An 18839-nucleotide genomic window follows, 5' to 3' on the forward strand; every position below is an offset into this window, starting at 1 on the left:
CGATATGCAGACTCGTCACCGTCGATTAGGCCGATGACAGTGGTGTCATCTGCAATCTTCAGGAGTTTGACAGCCGGGTGCGTTGAGGTGCAGTCTTTCGTGTAGAGAGAGAAGAGCAGCGGAGAGAGGACACAACCTTGGGGCGCCCCAGTGCTGATGCTGCATGTGGATGAGGTGGCCTCCCCCAGCCTCACCTGCTGTGTCCAAGCTGGAGAAGCATGGAGGAAAGGAGTTCAGGGATGATGGTGTTGAACGCTGAGCTGAAGTCCACGAACAGGATCTCCGCGTAGGTCCCTGAACTGTCGAGGTGTTCTAGGATGAAGTGCAGTCCCATGTTGACTGCATCGTGCGCAGACCTGTTTGCTCGGTAGGCAAACTGCAGGGGTCCAGCAGGGGACCTGTGACGCTCTTGAGGTGGTCCAGCATGAGACGTTCAAAGGACTTTATGACCACAGATGTCAAGGCGACAGGCCTATAGTCATTTAGACCCGAGATTGCAGGTTTCTTGAGGACTGGAATGATGGTGGAGCGTTTGAAACAGGATGGTAGTTTGCACAGTTCCAGAGATCTATTGAAGATCTGAGTGAAGACTAGAGCAAGCTGGTCCGCGCAGACTTTTGAGGCAGGATGGGGACACATGGTCCGGGCCTGCCGCTCTGTTAATATTTTGTTATTTGAAGATGCGTCTCACATCCTGTTCGCGGATGGTTAACGCAGAAGTCGGCGGTGTGATTGTGGTCGGTGGTGCGGCTGAGTGGGTTGGGGTGCGAAAGTGTCCCTTTCAAATCTGCAGTAGAAGGTATTCAAGTCGTTGGCTAGTGTGCGATTGTTCTCAGCTTGTGGGGCTCGTCGCTTGTAATTAGTCAGCGATTGGAATGCATGCCAGACTGATTTAGAGTCGTTAGCGCTAAACTGTTTTTCCAACTTTGCTGCATAGTTGCTCTTTGCAATGTTAATTTCTATGCGTCCTCCTTAGCTTGGCGAAGCTGCTTAAGCTTGGCAGGGAACCACGGCTTGTTGTTGTTGAATGTGCGAAATGACTTTGTTGGTACACACACACATCTTCACAGAAATTAATATAGGATGTGACAGTGTCCATATATTCATCCAGATTGCCAGTTGAATTTTCAAAGACACTCCAGTCTGTGCAGTCTAAACAGCTTTGAAGTTCCACCTTTGCTTCATTGGTCCACTTTTTCACGGTTTTCACTGTAGGCTTCGCACATTTAAGTTATTGCGTGTATGTTGGTATTAAGTGAATTAAGCAGTGATCAGACGAGCTGCACGAAGTTTGGCACGTTATGCGTTATTTAGCGTAGTATAGCAGTGGTCTAAAATTTTAATTTCCCTGGTAGGACAGTCAATGCTTGTATTTGCTTGTATTTAGGGAGTTCGTGATTGAGTTTAGCTTTGTTAAAGTCCCCGAGAATAATGAGGGGTGAGTCCGCGAGGTTTTTTTCAATTTCGCTGACTTGTTCGGCGAGCATTAGCAGTGCGGCATAACCATTGGGCAGCCGTGGCCCAATGGTTAAGATCATCACCTGCCACCGTGGGGTACCTAGGTTCAAGACCCCGACTGGACCATCCGACAACATCCCCCCGGACTCACGGCTGTGGTGTCCTTGAGCAAGACACCGATACCCCGAAATGCTCCCAGGGCGCTTCAGATGCCCCCTGCTCCAGTGTGTTCCACTAACGTGTATGTGTATGTGTTCACTGTGATGGGTTAAATGCAGAGAACAAAGTTTGTGTACATGCATGCATGTTCATGACAAAAAAAGGTGATTGTAATTCTAATTCATGTTAGCCTGAGGCAGAATATAGACGCCCGCCAGAATGAATGATGCGAACTCACGCGGCGAGAAGAATGGCTTACAGTTCAAAACGACTCCAAATGCGGGCTGCAGTGTGTGCTGAGCTCCGTGACGTCCGTACACCATTTTTCGTTGATATAGAAGCATATCCCGTTGCCTGTTATTCCATGTCGCGGTCTGCCCTGTGAAGAAGGAAGCTGGGAAGCATGACAACGCCATCGGGTACAGCGTCACAAAGCCAGGTCTCCGTAAAGCACATGGCGGCGGAACATCCAAAGTCTTGACTGGTCTTTTTCAGAAGATGAAGCGCGTCCATTTTGTTGGGTAGGGAGCGTACATTGGCGAGGTGGAAATGGCGCCATCTATCCATCCGGGCAAGGACTACTGTGGCACAGCAATTTACGGCGGATGACAAGGAAAAGCTGGCCATCTTCCGCTCCTACTGCAGTAAAAAGATTGCCGACAAACACATCCAGCCCGACCACATCACCAACATGGATGAGGTGCCGCTCACTTTCGACATCCCGGTGAACCACACTGTCGAGAAGAAGGGGACCACCACGGTAGCGATACTCACAACGGGGCACGAGAAGTCGGCTTTTACTGTTGTGCTTGGTTGTCATGGTAATGGACAGAAACTGCCACCTATAGTGATTTTTAAGAGGAAGACACTGCCTAAAGAAAAGTTTCCAGCCGAAGTCGTCGTTAAGGCCAATCAAAAAGGCTGCATGGACGAGGGTGGCTGAGTGAGGTGCACGTAAAGAGACCGGATGTTTTTTTCCACGCGTCACCGTCCCTGTTGATCTGTGACTCCATGCGAGCCCATCTCACAGCCGCTGTGAAAAACCAAGTGCAACTAAGACTGGGAGGCAACGCCGGGCGAGTTACGCTACCATATGTGAATGGATTGTGGATGCCTGGGCTAAGGTATCCGCTTTGACTGTTGTCCGAGCTTTCGCGAAAGCCGGCATCGTTGCTGAACAGCCCCCCGGCAACGAGACTGACTCTGACAATGACGAGAGGGAACCCGGCGTGTTTGTTGGAGAACTTGCCCAGCTGTTCAAAATAACATGAGTACATTGTTAAATACTTCAATAAAGTAAAATCGAACTCAGTTTTGCTCCCGCTGCTGTTTTAAAAACATTGTTTTAGCGTGCATGCATGCTACCGTATGTTTTAAGATAGCATATGTTTTACCATGCCTGCGCCCAATAATAAGGTGTGCCTTATGTTTGTTAAATACAGAAATAGACCCCGTAACTGAGACTGCGCCTTTTCATACGGTGCGTCCTATGGTTGTGAAAATACGGTAACAGAGACAAAAAGTCCCAGTCTGCCAATTTCTCAATCTCAAATATCTAGATTTCTTTTCATTCTGCCAGTCTCACACACTTTTAAAGGTACTGGTGGGTGTTTACTTATACCAATGAGGACTAATTGGCTAATGCCACAATTGACCTGAAAATGGATTAGGGTTACAAAGGTTTAAAATTCCACTTCTCTTAAAAAAAATTCTTCCAGCAGACTGAAAGTATATTGGTGGACATGATGATGAAGATACTAATATTTAAAATTCTAATATTATACCACTGTTGAATCACAGAAATGCTCTGAACAATAATTTTTTCCCAACTGTGAAAATCTCAACTGTACATCCAAAAGGTGAATATTTCAAAAGAAGACATGTCTTTTGTATGTACAAAAACAACCCCAAACTCACCTCATGCATGTAGGGGTCTACAAGAATTTCAAAAGGCCCGACAGCCAGGGAAATGTTGGGAGCCGCAGTTGGGATAGGTAGGACATAGTGGAAAGTTTTTTTCCTCATGTCATGCGTGTAGATTGTCTCTACTAGATCACCACATGACACTGCAACCATGGCGGAATCTATGGTGAACTCTAGCTTCCACGTGCACAGCTCCGAGTAGGAGTCCACACAAGGGAACCAGAACCTTGGGAAAGGGACAAATAAGAGATGATTAATTGCAGATTTAAAAAAAATAGTTAAAAAAGGTTGTTTCAGCTCTGCTTCAGTCAGTTCACCAAGCAAACGTCTTTGCTTTCAGTGACACCTTGCTTCATGAACGTATTCCGTAAGGGGCGGAACATACATCGTGTATTTTCCTCAGACCAAGGGTTCAACAAGATAGATCGTTTTACACTTCAGACTATGTGAGTCCTGGGATGCAAATGTCATGGAAACAATGTGTCCCAGCCCTGGAACAATGAGTACACAGATATAGTAATCCTCCGCGATATCACAGTTTTTGCTTCGCGGTCCCACTATTTTGCAGATCTTTATTGCCGTTGTTATTCTATCGGCGGCACGGTGCTCGACTGGTTAGAGTGTCAGCCTCACAGTTCTGAGGACCCGGGTTCAATCCTGTGTGGAGTTTGCACGTTCTCCCCGTTGCTGCGTGGGTTTTCTCCGGCCACTCCGGTTTCCTCCCACATCCCAAAATTATGCATCAATTGGAGACTCTAAATTGCCCGTAGGTGTGAATGTGAGTGCGATTGGTTGTTTGTTTGTATGTGCCCTGCGATTGGCTGGCAACCGGTGCAGGGTGTACCCCGCCTCCTGCCCGATGATAGCTGGGATAGGCTCCAGCACGCCCGCGACCCGCGTGAGGAGAAGCGGCTCAGAAAATGGATTGATGGTTGTTATTCTATCATTTATACGGTTTGCACAAAATTTAAGCGCCGTAAATGCAACAAAAACATGCCATGGGTGTATTTAAATAGGGTATTTCTATTTCCTGCACCAAGAGGTTACTGCCCAAAGACACAAGAAGGTTCAATTCCCTGCTTACAGCTCATGATTGGCCTGTAATCAAAGGCTCTCTTAATACAATGCAGTTGCCTGTCAAGAACTTTCATTAATATGCCTTTATATAAACAAACCCAACTCCAAGTTAACCTAGAGTACATGTCCTCCCCTGAACACTTCCTCCTTAACCATAAAAGCAGAACACATGGCAACTGCCCGTAATAAAATACAGCCAAACCAGAACCCTTGGCCTCTGCACTCCCCAATCATTCTGGATGGGACAACAGTGGAAATAGTCAATGCTTCCGTTTTCTAGGTCTACAGATCACGGACGACTTAAAGTGGACCACAACACGGAGGGCATGCTCCAGTAGGCCCACCAACATTTCATCTACCGCCCATGTTGGCCGGTAGATGAAAAAAAAAAAAACACCGACCAAGCGTATTTTTTACCAGCCAAAATATTTGCATAATACAGTATTATATCACAAATAACTAACAATTAATTACTGATCAATATAGAGGACAATGACATCACTTAAGATCACAACGCAAGAAGTGTTTTTTCAGATTTTTCTTTAAGTTTTTCTTCTTTTTTGGAGTGGAACCAACCCCGAAAACTCTTATTGGTGGTTCAGCCTTGCTTATTCAATAATTCTTTGGGTATATATATATATATATATATATATTTTTTTTAAACAACCAAATCATATATGGGGGCTTAAGAACATTGAAGGGGGGCTGAAACCCGCTGGTTTTCACAGAGTCCATGAAGTCTAGCTATTGCTTCTAAGTCTTTGTGCCACAGCATTACACTCCTTGAACCTTCCATAATTTAAATATGAAAACATTGGCTCTCCTGCGATTGCCTGGTGTACCCTGCCTCTCGCCCAAAAATAGCTGGGATAGGTTTCAGCACACCCTAGTGAGGATAAGCAGTACAGAAAATGGCTGGATGGACATTTGCTCTCAAAGGTCCACATCACGGCGTCTGTATTGTCCATCGATGCAGAGTTCAGAGTCGCGTCCGGCAAGAATTTGATCGCGTGAGTTATTTGTGCACAATGAATGCACATTTGCTTCTTTGTTCGCGTCCGGCATGGAAGTGCTACGGACGGGCGTGAGGGATGGGCGTCGCCGTGGCCGCTCGCCTGCTGCTTAAGATCTCCACATGTTCCAGCGACTTAATAAGCCTGTCTGGAACGTGGATCTGTTTACGTTATGCGTGTATGTTTGTATATGCACGCATCGTTCATATACAGTGGGTACGGAAAGTATTCAGACCCCATTAAATGTTTCACTCTGTTATATTGCAGCCATTTGCTAAAATCATTTAAGTTCATTCTTTTTCCTCATTAATGAACACACAGCACCCCATATTGACAGAAAAAAACAAAATTGTTGACATTTTTGCAGATTTATTCAAAAAGAAAAACTGAAACATAACACAGTCATAAATATTCAGACCCTTTGCTGTGACACTCATATATTTAACTCGGAATATATGGGCATGAATGAGAGGGGTGGTGGGGGAAGAGTGAGGCTCCAGGGAGAAGAGATAGCAAGGGTGGAGGACTTTAAATACTTGGGGTCAACCGTCCAGAGCAATGGTGAGTGTGGTCAGGAAGCGAAGAAACGGGTCCAAGCAGGTTGGAACGGGTGGAGGAAGGTGTCAGGTGTGTTATGTGACAGAAGAGTCTCTGCTAGGATGAAGGGCAAAGTTTATAAAACAGTGGCGAGGCCAGCCATGATGTACGGATTAGAGACAGTGGCACTGAAGAGACAACAGGAAGCAGAACAAATGAAGATGTTGAGGTTCGCTCTCATAAAATTAGAAATGAGCTCATCAGAGGGACAGCCAAGGTTCGATGTTTTGGAGACAAAGTTAGAGAGAGCAGACTTCGATGGTTTGGACACGTCCAGAGGAGAAATAGTGAGGATGGAGCTGCCAGGCAAGAGAGCTCGAGGAAGACCAAAGAGAAGGTTGATGGATGTCGTGAGGGAAGACATGAGGGCAGTTGGTGTTCGAGAGGAGAACGCAGGAGATAGGCTTACATGAAAGCGGATGACGCACTGTGGCAACGCCTAAAGGGTCAAGCCGAAAGGAAAAGAAGAAGACGAAGTCAATATGCAGACAAAGTAGCTAAAGAAGCAGCTGTCGGTATGCACGACACATTTTCAGTAGACCAAAAAATAGATGAAAACACACCACTCGACAACAATATTAAAAGATATGCAAAAAAGTGCACCAGAAAGGCAAAAAATAAAGGTGCAATCACAAATGATGACGGAATCATTTGGAGTGAAAAAGGTAAACCCATCCTCCCGAAAGACTTGTTTAAGTGGGCAGCAATTATGAGTCATGGGCCTTGCCGTGTCTCAACAGGAGGGATGGTACAGATAGTGGAACAACTCTTTGCTATATATAGATTCAATCATTTCTTCAAAACATTTTGCCGAGCGTGCGTGACTTGTGCAAAACATAATTCACAAGGCAATATCAGCCCCAAGAGTGGCCAAAATCCACAAGCTCAGTGTCCTTTTTAAGTGGTGCATATGGATTTTATTGAATTGAATAAAGTAGGACAATACATATATTGCCTCGTGCTGATTGAAGTGTTTTCAAAATGGGTGGAAATTGTTCCAGCAAAATACCCAGACGCTAATACTGTGGCAAAGGCATTGTGTGAATATATCGTGCCCCAGTATGGCATACCACAAATCATTTGGAGTGACAACGGAAGTCATTTTGTAAATAATATTGTTGAGAAAACAGGGCAAAATTTAGACATCCAGTTAAAGCGCCTTTGTTCATATCATCCACAAAGTGCAGGATTGGTGGAAAGAACGACTGGCACTGTAAAAAACAGATTTTTAAAAAAATGCATGACCGAGACAGGAATGGTTGGATGGTCATGGTTGGATTGTTTGTATTTAAAATACCCATGGTAAATATCCCGTTAAGTCCTGTGCAAATGGAAGAAGTTGATTTCAGTGACTATATGAGGGCAGTATTTAACGACAAGGAAGTGACAATGTCTAATCAAATGGCAGATTAATCTCTACCCCTGCAGGAAGGCCAACCTCCCATCGAACTTGGAGACTGGGACCTGATCAAAGTGATCAAATGAAAGTCTTGGTCCAGTCTGCGGTGGGAAGATCCATTCCAAGTGTTGTTGACGACCCCAACTGCTGTGAGGATCGCTGAACGATCTTCTTGGATCCATTTGTCACACTGCAAGAGACAAGCAGCTGACCCGGTTGTGGGGCGGAGTCCTATCCGTCTCAACGTCAGTGAAGAGGGGGGCTTGCTCCCTAGAACTCCCCCAACTTCTTAGGAGCTGTGAAGTCGCAGCACCTGAGCATTGAGCAGGAAGTGACTGAGAGGGTATCAATGCCCCACCCGCATCAACAGGAGGGTAAAGTGCGATCCAAACCATCGTGGGCCGTCCTTCTTTTGTCCTTCTGAAGGGGCGAGAGTGAGCAGAATAATAACCACATTTGGTCAAGAACGGGACAAGAATACTGTTAGATACAAACAGAGAGGTGACGTGCTGGTAACCTCTCCCTCTCAGGAGAAAGAAAGATGATTGCTTTCTGGCTTAAGAAGAAACCAGGAATTGAAAAGACCATGCGACATCATCGCATTGACTGCATGCCAAGAGAAATATTATGTGTAGTATTGTTGTGTGTCGTGTTAATGATTCCACCACTGATATGGCTTTTGCATAGAGGGGAAGAAAATGGTATTGATATGATTGCCAAAAGACCACGATTTCTGTCGAAAGAACATCATGACATACTCCATGAAGGTTGGAATGTATCACATATATACTTAACCAATACATGGTGCAGGTACGTTTCAATGATTGTAAAAGTAAAAGATTGATCCAGTTGTTACGTATGTACTAATATGCCGGCTTCCTCAATGCACCCTACACGAGATGCAATGTCTATTTTTATAAATACTAGCATTAAAGCATGGGAAACAAATCATGAGAAAATGACTGACATGGGGAGAATGGTTTTATAAAATCGAATAGTTCTTGATAGTGACTGCGGCATAAGGAGGAGTTAGCGCCGTGATCAATGAAACATGTACACATATTCCTGAAAATGCTGGAGTGTATTGGTAAAAATTATAAATAATTATTATATTGGTGTTGTTTTGTTTATTTGCTGGATGTATCTTGCGATGCCTTCGTAACATGATGTCCAAAATGGTACATCGGACTGTCACCGGATTGATATTGAGTGATGAATATATGACTTTGTCGAAAGAAGAGCAATATGATGATTGTGAGACAAGAGCTTGAAGTACATCAAAGATGAAATACATGTTATTGTCATGAAAATCATTGTGAAATGTGACAGTATGTTGAGTAATGTATTTTTATTTGATAAACAGGAGGTATATGATGGAAAAATTGTATGTATTATTGCCTAAAAACACATTGTTGCTGTAACTGCATTGGGGGGGTAAAGGGGGGTAGTATGCACTCATGTTGTACTCTGGTAACTGCATTGCTGTGTGTACCTGCCAACCTGTGTTATCTTTCATGAAGTCGCTGCCGAAACCACCATCAAGCTGCTTTATGTAGTGACTGACCCCATTGCCAGACCACACCCCCGCACAGGTGAACAGGCTAATTGTCAGTAAATACAGTTCAGCACTACATCCGTAAGTGCAACTTGAAACTCTACGATGCAGAGCAAAAGCTATTTATCAACAACAAGGAACCAGTTGGCACCACACCCAGTACCGCCACGGTACTTCCATGTGAAGTAATCACCATGCAGCCACCTGCCACCTCCGAATAATCGGGCGCTACTCGATGCCTTTTTTCAAGGACTATCCCCAGCCGTCAAGGATCATTTAGTCCCGCTAGACCTGCCGACCGACTTGGACACTCTCATCGCTCTCGCCGTAAAGATCGACAAGAGGATTTTGGATCGCGAACTAGATGGAGATCGGCGGAGGGCTGCGTCACCGCGCACTTGGAGGACGAGCCTCGGTGACCAGCCAAACCAAGGCAGATCCCCTGGTTCCGGTCTCAACCCACTGGCTAGCGTCCCCACGGAGGAACCCATGCAACTGGGCAGGTTCCGTCTCTCCCCTGAGGAACGTCAACGCCGGCTGAGGGAAGGGGGGTGCTTCTACTGCGGTCAGTTGGGTCATTCCGTGTGCAACTGTCACGTCAAAGTTGCCGGTGCCGGTAGCCAGGGCACGGGAGAGGTGAGTCTGAATTTCATTAAGGAAGACCCTACACGGGTTCTTCCTAAAGTGACACTATGCTCTCCTGATCAAGAAATTCATACGCCTGTATTAATTGACTCTGGTTCTGATGCAAACTTACTCAACTCCATCCTGGTTAGACGTATGCACCTTAGAACCTTTGGAATAAAACGCCACCGCAACACCTATGCTGCAGACGGCAGTTTTATGGGCAAGATCACTCACCGCACCCAAACACTCACATTGACATTCCCTGATTCTCACTCGGAACGTATTAGTTTTCATGTTTTTGACGCCATGAATCATGACGTTATCTTAGGGAACCCATGGTTGAAATTACATAACCCCCACATTGACTGGTCCTCTGGGCAGGTTATGTCATGGGGCAGCAATTGCGCCCGGAACTGTTTCAAGCCGCCACGTGATGTTCAGGGTCATGTTTCTAAGGACACTCCACAGACCCCATCTGGGGATCCTGATTTATCTCAAGTGCCCACCTGTTATCAGGATATTAAAGATGTTTTTTCCAAGTCCAAGGCCAAATCCCTTCCACCCCACAGACCTTATGACTGTGCTGTTGACTTGCTGCCTGGAACCACACCCCCACGAGGGAGGTTGTTCTCTCTTTCAGGGCCGGAACACAAGGCCATGAAGGAGTACGTAGAAGAATCACTGGCAGCCGGGATCATTCGCCCCTCTTCATCCCCTGCGGGAGCAGGATTTTTCTTCGTGGACAAGAAAGACAAGACCCTGTGACCCTGTATCGATTACCGGGGTCTCAACGAGATCACGGTAAAAAACAGGTACCCTCTTCCTTACATCTCCACCGCCTTTGAGTTCCTGGAGGGAGCCAAGATTTTCACCAAACTGGACTTAAGAAATGCATATCATCTAGTCAGGATAAGGGAGGGGGATGAATGGAAAACAGCATTCAACACACCAACGGGACATTATGAATATTTGGTAATGCCTTTTGGGCTTACTAAGGCTCCAGCTGTTTTCCAGAACCTTGTCAACGATGTCCTGCGTGACATGTTGAATGTTTATGTTTTTGTTGATCTAGATGACATTTTGATATTCTCCCCGGATGAGGAGACTCACATTATTCATGTCCGCTCTGTTTTGCAGCAGTTACTGCAGAACCAACTCTATGTCAAGGCTGAGAAATGTGAGTTCCACAAGGCGTCCGTTTCTTTTCTGGGTTTCGTCCTGGCTCAAGGTGAAGTCAAGATGGACCCTTGCAAAGTCGATGCAGTTATTAATTGGCCTTCTCCCACGTCACGCAAAGATGTACAAAGGTTCTTAGGGTTCGCAAACTTCTACAGAAAATTCATTAGAAATTTCAGTTCAATAGCCTCTCCTTTGCATGATCTTACCTCGCCACACCAACCTTTTGTATGGAACCCGCTTTGTCAGGCAGCTTTTCAAAAACTTAAGTCGAGCTTTACCTCCGCTCCCATCCTTACTTTGCCAGATCTCAAACAGCAGTTTGTGGTGGAAGTCGATGCGTCTGATGCCGGAATAGGAGCAGTGCTCTCCCAGAAATCTCTCAAGGATGATAAGTTACATCCTTGTGCTTTCCTCTCCAAAAAATTGACCCCAGCTGAGAGAAATTATGACATTGGTGACCGTGAACTGTTGGCAGTCAAGGTGGCTTTGATGGAGTGGAGGCACTGGCTAGAGGGGGCACAGACTCCGTTTTTAGTATGGACAGATCACAAGAACCTTGAATATATCAAGACTGCTAAAAGATTAAATGCGAGGCAGGCTAGATGGGCTCTGTTCTTCACTAGATTTAATTTTACGTTATCCTACCGAAAGGGTTCTAAAAATGGTAAGCCAGATGCTTTGTCACGCATTTTCTCCGAAGAGAATTCTTTGTCCGACCCTAAGACTATCTTGCCTAAATCATGTTTCATTTCCGCATTTGTGTGGGACATTGAAAATGCGGTCAAAGGGGCTCTGAAAGACACTCCTAGTCCTGAAGATTGCCCTGAGAACAGGCTTTATGTGGTTCCGACCTTAAGGGGAAGAGTCACCACTGGGCTCACACGAACCGAACTGTATGTCACCCAGGCATTGCCAAGACGCAATCAGTGGTCGAACAGCGCTTTTGGTGGCCTAATGTTAGGAGGGATGTTATCGATTACGTCAATGCTTGCCAGGTATGTGCTGCTAACAAGCCCTCTCATCAACGTCCGTCTGGGGAGTTGCGACCCCTGCCAATACCACAACGTCCTTGGTCAGACATTTCCGTAGACTTTGTGACAGGATTACCGGCCTCTAAAGGCAATACCACCATTCTTACAGTTGTTGACAGGTTCTCTAAGATGGCACACTTCATTGCACTTCCAAAACTCCCCTCAGCTAAGGACACTGCCGAGCTAATGATTAATCAGGTTTTTAACTTCCATGTTTTCCCAAAGAATGTGGTGTCTGATAGGGGTCCCCAATTCATTTCGCAATTTTGGAAGGAGTTTTGCAATCTCATTGGTGCTACCGTCAGTCTGTCATCTGGGTTTCATCCTGAAACCAACGGCCAAACCGAGAGGCTGAACCAGGACCTGGAGACGGGGCTCCGATGTCTCGCTTCACAGGAGCCGCGATCCTGGTCTCAGAAACTGGTTTGGGTCGAATTCTCCCACAATTCCCTCCCCTCTGCATCCACTGGTCTATCGCCTTTTCACGTTGTGCATGGTTACCAACCATCTCTGTTTCCTGCCATAGCCCCAGAATCCACAGTTCCAGCGGCATTAACCTTGGTGAGACGCTGCAGGAGGACCTGGGAGCAAGCCCGCCAGATGCTGCTGCGCCAGGGAAGGTCCTACAAGGTCGCTGCTGACCGTCGGAGGACACCGGCCCCGAACTACAAAGTGGGTCAGCGAGTTTGGCTCTCGACCAAGCATATTCCACTCCAGGTGGAGTCCAAGAAGCTCGTTCCCAGGTTCGTTGGGCCCTTCCCCATCACAAAAATCATCAACCCTGTCACCGTGAAGCTGAGGCTCCCAAGGTCTATGCGGGTCCACCCTACTTTTCACGTCAGCCTACTCAAGCCAGCCCGGGAGTCCCCTCTGGTCCCGCCTTCCAGGCCCCCTCCTCCCCCCCGGTTTGTGGATGGGGGCCCTGTCTTCTCTGTCAAGCGGCTGTTGTCATCTCGTCGGAGGGGCAGGGGATTTCAATATCTGGTGGACTGGGAGGGCTATGGGCCTGAGGAGCGTTCCTGGGTACCGTCTGCGTTTATCGTGGATGATTCGCTCATTCGGGACTTCCACGTTGCGCATCCAGGGGCCCCAGGGCCGTCTGGGGCCGGCCGTTAAGGGGGGGGGTACTGTCATGTGTGTGTGTGTGTGTGTGTTCCGGGTTTTGTCTTCCCCCCTGTTTCACACACACCTGCTCCTGTGAGCATCTTCACCACCTGTGCCTCGTTCACCCTAATTACCCCTTGTATATAACCTCGTGTCTCATTTCCTCTCGTTGCCAGTTCGTTGTACCTTGTCGTCGCGTTCCAGCATTCCTTGTTTCCACGTCATAGATTCACAGTAAGACTTGACCCTGTTCCGATTATCGACCTTGCCTCTTTGCCTCATGTTTTTGGATACTGTTGCCTCTCTTGGATTGCCTGCCTGTGTACCGACCTATGCCCGTCTATTAAACCTCTCTTTTTGGAAACTGTCCATCTGTTTTGGAGTCGTGCATTTTTGGGTCCTATCCGCTGTTCCGTTCATGACAGTGTCTTCTGGGCCAAAGAGGAAAAGAACCATCCAGACCATTATGGACGCAAAGTTCAAAAGCCAGCATCTGTGATGGTATGGGGCTGTGTTAGTGCCAATGGCACGGGTAACTTACACATCTGTGAAGGCACCATTAATGCTGAAAGGTACATACAGGTTTTGGAGAAACATATGCTGCCATCCAAGCAACGTCTTTTTGATGGACGCCCCTGCTTATTTCAGCAAGACAATGCCAAACCACATTCTGCACGTGTTACAACAGCGTGGCTTCGTTGTAAAAGAGTGCGTGTACTAGACTGGCCTGCCTGCAGTCCAGACCTGTCTCCCATTGAAAATGTGTGGTGCATTATGAACCGTAAAATACGACAACGGAGACCCCGGACTGTTGAACAGCTGAAGCTGTACATCAAGGAAGAATGGGAAAGAATTCCACCTACAAAGCTTCAACAATTAGTGTCCTCACAGTTCCCAAACGTTTATTGAATGTTGTTAAAAGAAAAGGCGATGTAACACAGTGGTAAACATGACCCTGTCCCAGCTTTTTTGGAACGTGTTGCAGCCATAAAATTCTAAGTTAATGATTATTTGCTAAAAACAATAAAGTATATCAGTTTGAATATTAAATATCTTGTCTTTGTAGTGTATTCAATTAAATATAGGTTGAACATGATTTGCAAATCATTGTATTCTGTTTTTATTTGTTTAACACAACGTCCCAACTTCATTGGAATTGGGGTTGTATTAAACATTCTATGTGATTGACCAGTGTGCATTATGGTGTGGAAAATACGGTAACTCCCTATTTTAAAATACTTATAATTTATTCTTATGTTGTAATATTTTTCTCAATTTTTTTTGTGTGTGGCTGGTCAGCCAGAAGCCCTGACTTAACACCCCGCGACTTTTTTCTGTGGGGTTGGTTAAAGGAGCAAGTCTATTCAACCAAACCAACAACTTTGGAAGAACTTGAAGGGCGAATACGAGAGTTCCTTGTGAAATCAGTTAATGCGGTTCCCAGGCGGCTTGAGAAACTGGTGGCAAATGCTGGCGCCCATATCGAATTTTAAATAAAACTCCATGCAATACACTTTCATGTTAATTTCTTGTAAGAATTATAGTTCAGAAATAAATTAGTACTTAAAAACAGGGAGTTACTTTTCAATCACCCTGCAGAACTAAAAATTTGATAAAGTGTAGCAACCTTCAGATTACGAGACTGATAAAACGGTTTCTTGTCACTTTCCCGAAATTTTATACATATAAAAAGTGATGTGGTGCCCCTTTACGAGATAAAGTAGTTAGATTTTAATGATTAAACTTAAAATTACGCTAAACCGGAAGTAACACAGGCATCACTTCCTGGTTATTCTTTTCTCCTCAATTCATGACATTTTTTACTCAACCAATATACGCTACACCACCCATGACATCATTGGTTGCCAGTACCGCAGTATATGAACAAACAGCAACCGCGACAAGAACAGTTTTTACCCCCAAGTAGTGCCCCTGTTGAACAGTAAAATGTTCATCACAGGACTTTTATGAGTTTTCATACTATTAGTACTGGTGTACTTATTTGTTATGTACTTAATTGTTGTCATGTTTCTTATTCTGTTTTGTACTGTGGAGCAATGGCGCGTAAGCATACCATTGTACTTGTTGCATATGGCAATTCAAACTCAGACTCTGAATCTCAATCCCAAACACTAGCCAGAGCCGATGCCATATACTATATATAGATTTTTTTGTCGATGACAGCGTAATTAATTGGGAATTTTTATGTGTATTCAAATAGTGATTGAACATGATTTCTGGATGGTGTTGGTTGATGTTGGTGACAACAGTATATGATGGAAATGTCAGGATGGATATTACTTGAATGATGCGAGAACAGCTGTTGAAAGTCAGCTGGGATTCCACCCGACAGCAACTATGTGAAACTTGTTATTTACTAACTCTGTATGGGTTTATTTGTAAATATAGCTGCAAAATAAGACAGAACTGGCAACTATACTGTATATCACATTCTAGCGACTCAAACTCGTTCAAATGAAAACATGGCCGCCTATCTAAGCGAGTAGATGTGATGTTTTAAACTTATTTTTTGTAATAAATACTTTGTACATTGAATTAAACAGTAACAGCAAAAGATGAGCACATTTTATCTATGTATCTACCTTAAGATTTGTACCTAAAAAAGTATTATTAATACCGAGTGGAGTTGTGGTGTCCGAAGGAGAACACGTGAGCACCTCTCTCTGCCAAACTGCCTTCCACATCATGGATAACAAAGTGGAGACCCCCTTTAGGCTGGTCCAGGGAAAATTCAATGTATACCTTTAAAAGATGTGAATCTGGAGACAAAAGCACACAATGAAAAGGACATATCAGGAACATTGGACAAACACTTTTTGTGACAAACTCAGGTAACAGTCATTCAGAATGAGATTACATTGGTAAATACTTTATAATGACATGAAGAGCTGTGTGATATAACCGGGGGTTCACATACAGTGGCTGACATAAGTATTTAACACGTCACCATTTTTCTCACTAAATATATTTCCAAAGGTGCTATAGACATAAAAATTGCACCAGATGTTGGGAACAACACAAATAATCCATACATACAACCCCAATTCCAATGAAGTGGGGACGTTGTACAATACAATAATACAATGATTTGCAAATCATGTTCAACCTATATTTCATTGAATACACTACCAAGACAAGATATTTAATGTTCAAACTGATCAACTTGATTGTTTTGAGCAAATAATCGTTAACATAGAATTTTATGGCTGCAACATGCTCCAAAAAAGCTGCCACAGGTGGCAAAAAAGACTGCGAAAGTAGAGGAATGCTCATCAAACACCTGTTTGGAACATCTCACAGGTGAACAGGCTCATTGGGAACAGGTGGGTGCCACGATTGGGTAGAAAAGGAGCTTCCCTGAATTTCTCAGTCATTCACACGCAAAGATGGGGCGAGGTTCACCTCTTTGTGAAAAAGTGCGTAAGACAATAGTCAAACAGTTTAAGGACAATGTTCCTCAACGTACAATTTCAAGGAATTTAGGGATTTCATCATCTAACGGTCCATAATATCATCAAAAGGTTCAGAGAATCTGGAGAAATCACTGCATGTAAGCAGCAAGGCTGAAAACCAACATTGAATGCCCGTGACCTTCGATCACTCAGGCGGCACTGCATCAAAAACCGACATCAATGTGGAAAGGATATCACCACATGGGCTCAGGAACACTTCAGAAAACCAATGTCAGTAAATACAGTTCGGCGCTACATCCGTAAGTACAATTTGAAACTCTACTATGCAACGCAAAAGCCATTTATCAACAACGCCCAGAAACAGCGACGGCTTCTCTGGGCCCCGAGCTCCTCTAAGATGGACCGATGCAAAGTGGGAAAGTGTTCTGTGGTCCAACGAGTCCATATTTCAAATTGTTTTTGGAAATTGTGGACGTCGTGTGCTCCGGACCAAAGAGGAAAAGAACCATCCGGACTGTTATGGGCGCAAAGTTCAAAAGCCAGCATCTTTGATGGTATGGCGCTGTGTTAGTGCCAAAGGCATGGGTAACTTACACATCTGTGAAGGCACCATTAATGCTGAAAGGTATATCCAGGTTTTGGAGAAACATGTGCTGCCATCCAAGCAATGTCTTTTTCATGGACGCCCCTGCTTATTTCAGCAAGACAATGCCAAACCACATTCTGCACGTTACATCAGTGTAGCTTTGTAGGAAAAGAGTGCGGGTACGAGACCCCCCCTGCCTGCAGTCCAGACCTGTCTCCCATTGAAAATGTGTGGCGCATTATGAAGCGTAAAATACGACAACGGAGACCCCGGACTGTCGAACAGCTGAAGCTGAATTCCACCTAGAAAGCTTCAACAATTAGTGTCCTCAGTTCCCAAACATTTATTGACTGTTGTTAAAAGAAAAGACACAATGGTAAACATGACCCTGTCCCAGCTTTTTTGGAATTTGTTGCAGCCATAAAATTCTAAGTTAATGATTATTTGCTAAAAACAATAAAGTTTATCAGTTTGAACATTAAATATCTTGTCTTTGTAGTGTATTCAATTTAATATAGGTTGAACATGATTTGCAAATCATTGTATTCTGTTTTTGTTTACCACAACGTCCCAACTTCATTGGAATTGGGGTTGTATATACGCGTACACGCGTATGTACGCGTACACGCAAATATACGCGTACATACACATATATACGCGTACATACGCATATATACGTATATACATACATGTATACACGTGTATAACTTCATTGGAATTGGGGTTGTATACACGCGTGTATACGCGTGTACACGCATACACGCGTGTATACACGTGTACACGCATACACGCGTGTATACGTGTACTATAAATATTTATATATTTATTTATATATATATATATATATATATATATATATATATATATAAATATTTATTTATATATATATATATATATATACACATATATATGTACATATATATACACATATATATATACATATATATGTATATACATATATATATATATATATATATATATATATATATATGTATATATATATATATGTATATATATATACACATATATATGTATCTACATATATATGTATATACATATAATATATATATATATATATATATATATATACATATATATGTATATATATATATATATATATATATATCCACATATATATATATATATATATATACACACACACACACACACACCGTAGTTTCAGATGATCAGATCACATTGACAAATTTATCCAGTGTGGGTGGATGGATGGATAATTCAAAACATTTGTTTTAGGCAGGCATTCCAGGAAGATTTAATTGTTTTGATTTGTATTTGTCATTCATGTATTTTATGTGGAAAAATTGGGAGTGAGCTCTGTGAGAATTGCCACATAAAATCTAATTACGGAAATACGGTAGTGAGAAAATATCTGATGATACAGAACGTTAACTTATTCCAATTTCTCGGCTTCACTAAGGTTCCAAAAAGATGAGATTTAGTCAGAACCAATGGTTTAGTCTTGATTGTCTCACCATCTCCTTGTTTCCAGAGTTCAGAAGGAACCTTGATGACCAACTCCCCATGTCCCGCATCTGGGTCCACAGCACTCACCGCTGCAGTATAGGCACTCGAAAAATAGTTCAGGTTCCTTCTGTCGAAAAATCCGAAAATCATACCATTCATCTGGTAAATAAATCAATAAAAAACATCTCACTTCTATGCATGCAAACAGGCAC

General features: G+C 43.9%; 1 protein-coding gene across 7 annotated transcripts in view; it reads right to left on the reverse strand.

Annotated features, from left to right (window-relative positions):
- taf2 (TAF2 RNA polymerase II, TATA box binding protein (TBP)-associated factor) overlaps positions 1-18839 on the reverse strand; it is a 107027-nt gene that overhangs the window by 76175 nt on the left and 12013 nt on the right. For all 7 annotated transcript variants that reach the window (XM_061775456.1, XM_061775455.1, XM_061775459.1 and 4 more), the window contains exons 5-7: positions 18636-18754; positions 15761-15902; positions 3535-3766 (exon numbers count right to left, since the gene is read on the reverse strand). In XM_061775456.1, the coding sequence (XP_061631440.1) occupies positions 3535-3766; positions 15761-15902; positions 18636-18754 (493 nt within the window). The remainder of the gene's footprint in view (positions 1-3534; positions 3767-15760; positions 15903-18635; positions 18755-18839) is intronic.

This window comes from Phyllopteryx taeniolatus, chromosome 6 (assembly GCF_024500385.1).
Source record: "Phyllopteryx taeniolatus isolate TA_2022b chromosome 6, UOR_Ptae_1.2, whole genome shotgun sequence".
NCBI classification, from domain to species: domain Eukaryota; kingdom Metazoa; phylum Chordata; class Actinopteri; order Syngnathiformes; family Syngnathidae; genus Phyllopteryx; species Phyllopteryx taeniolatus.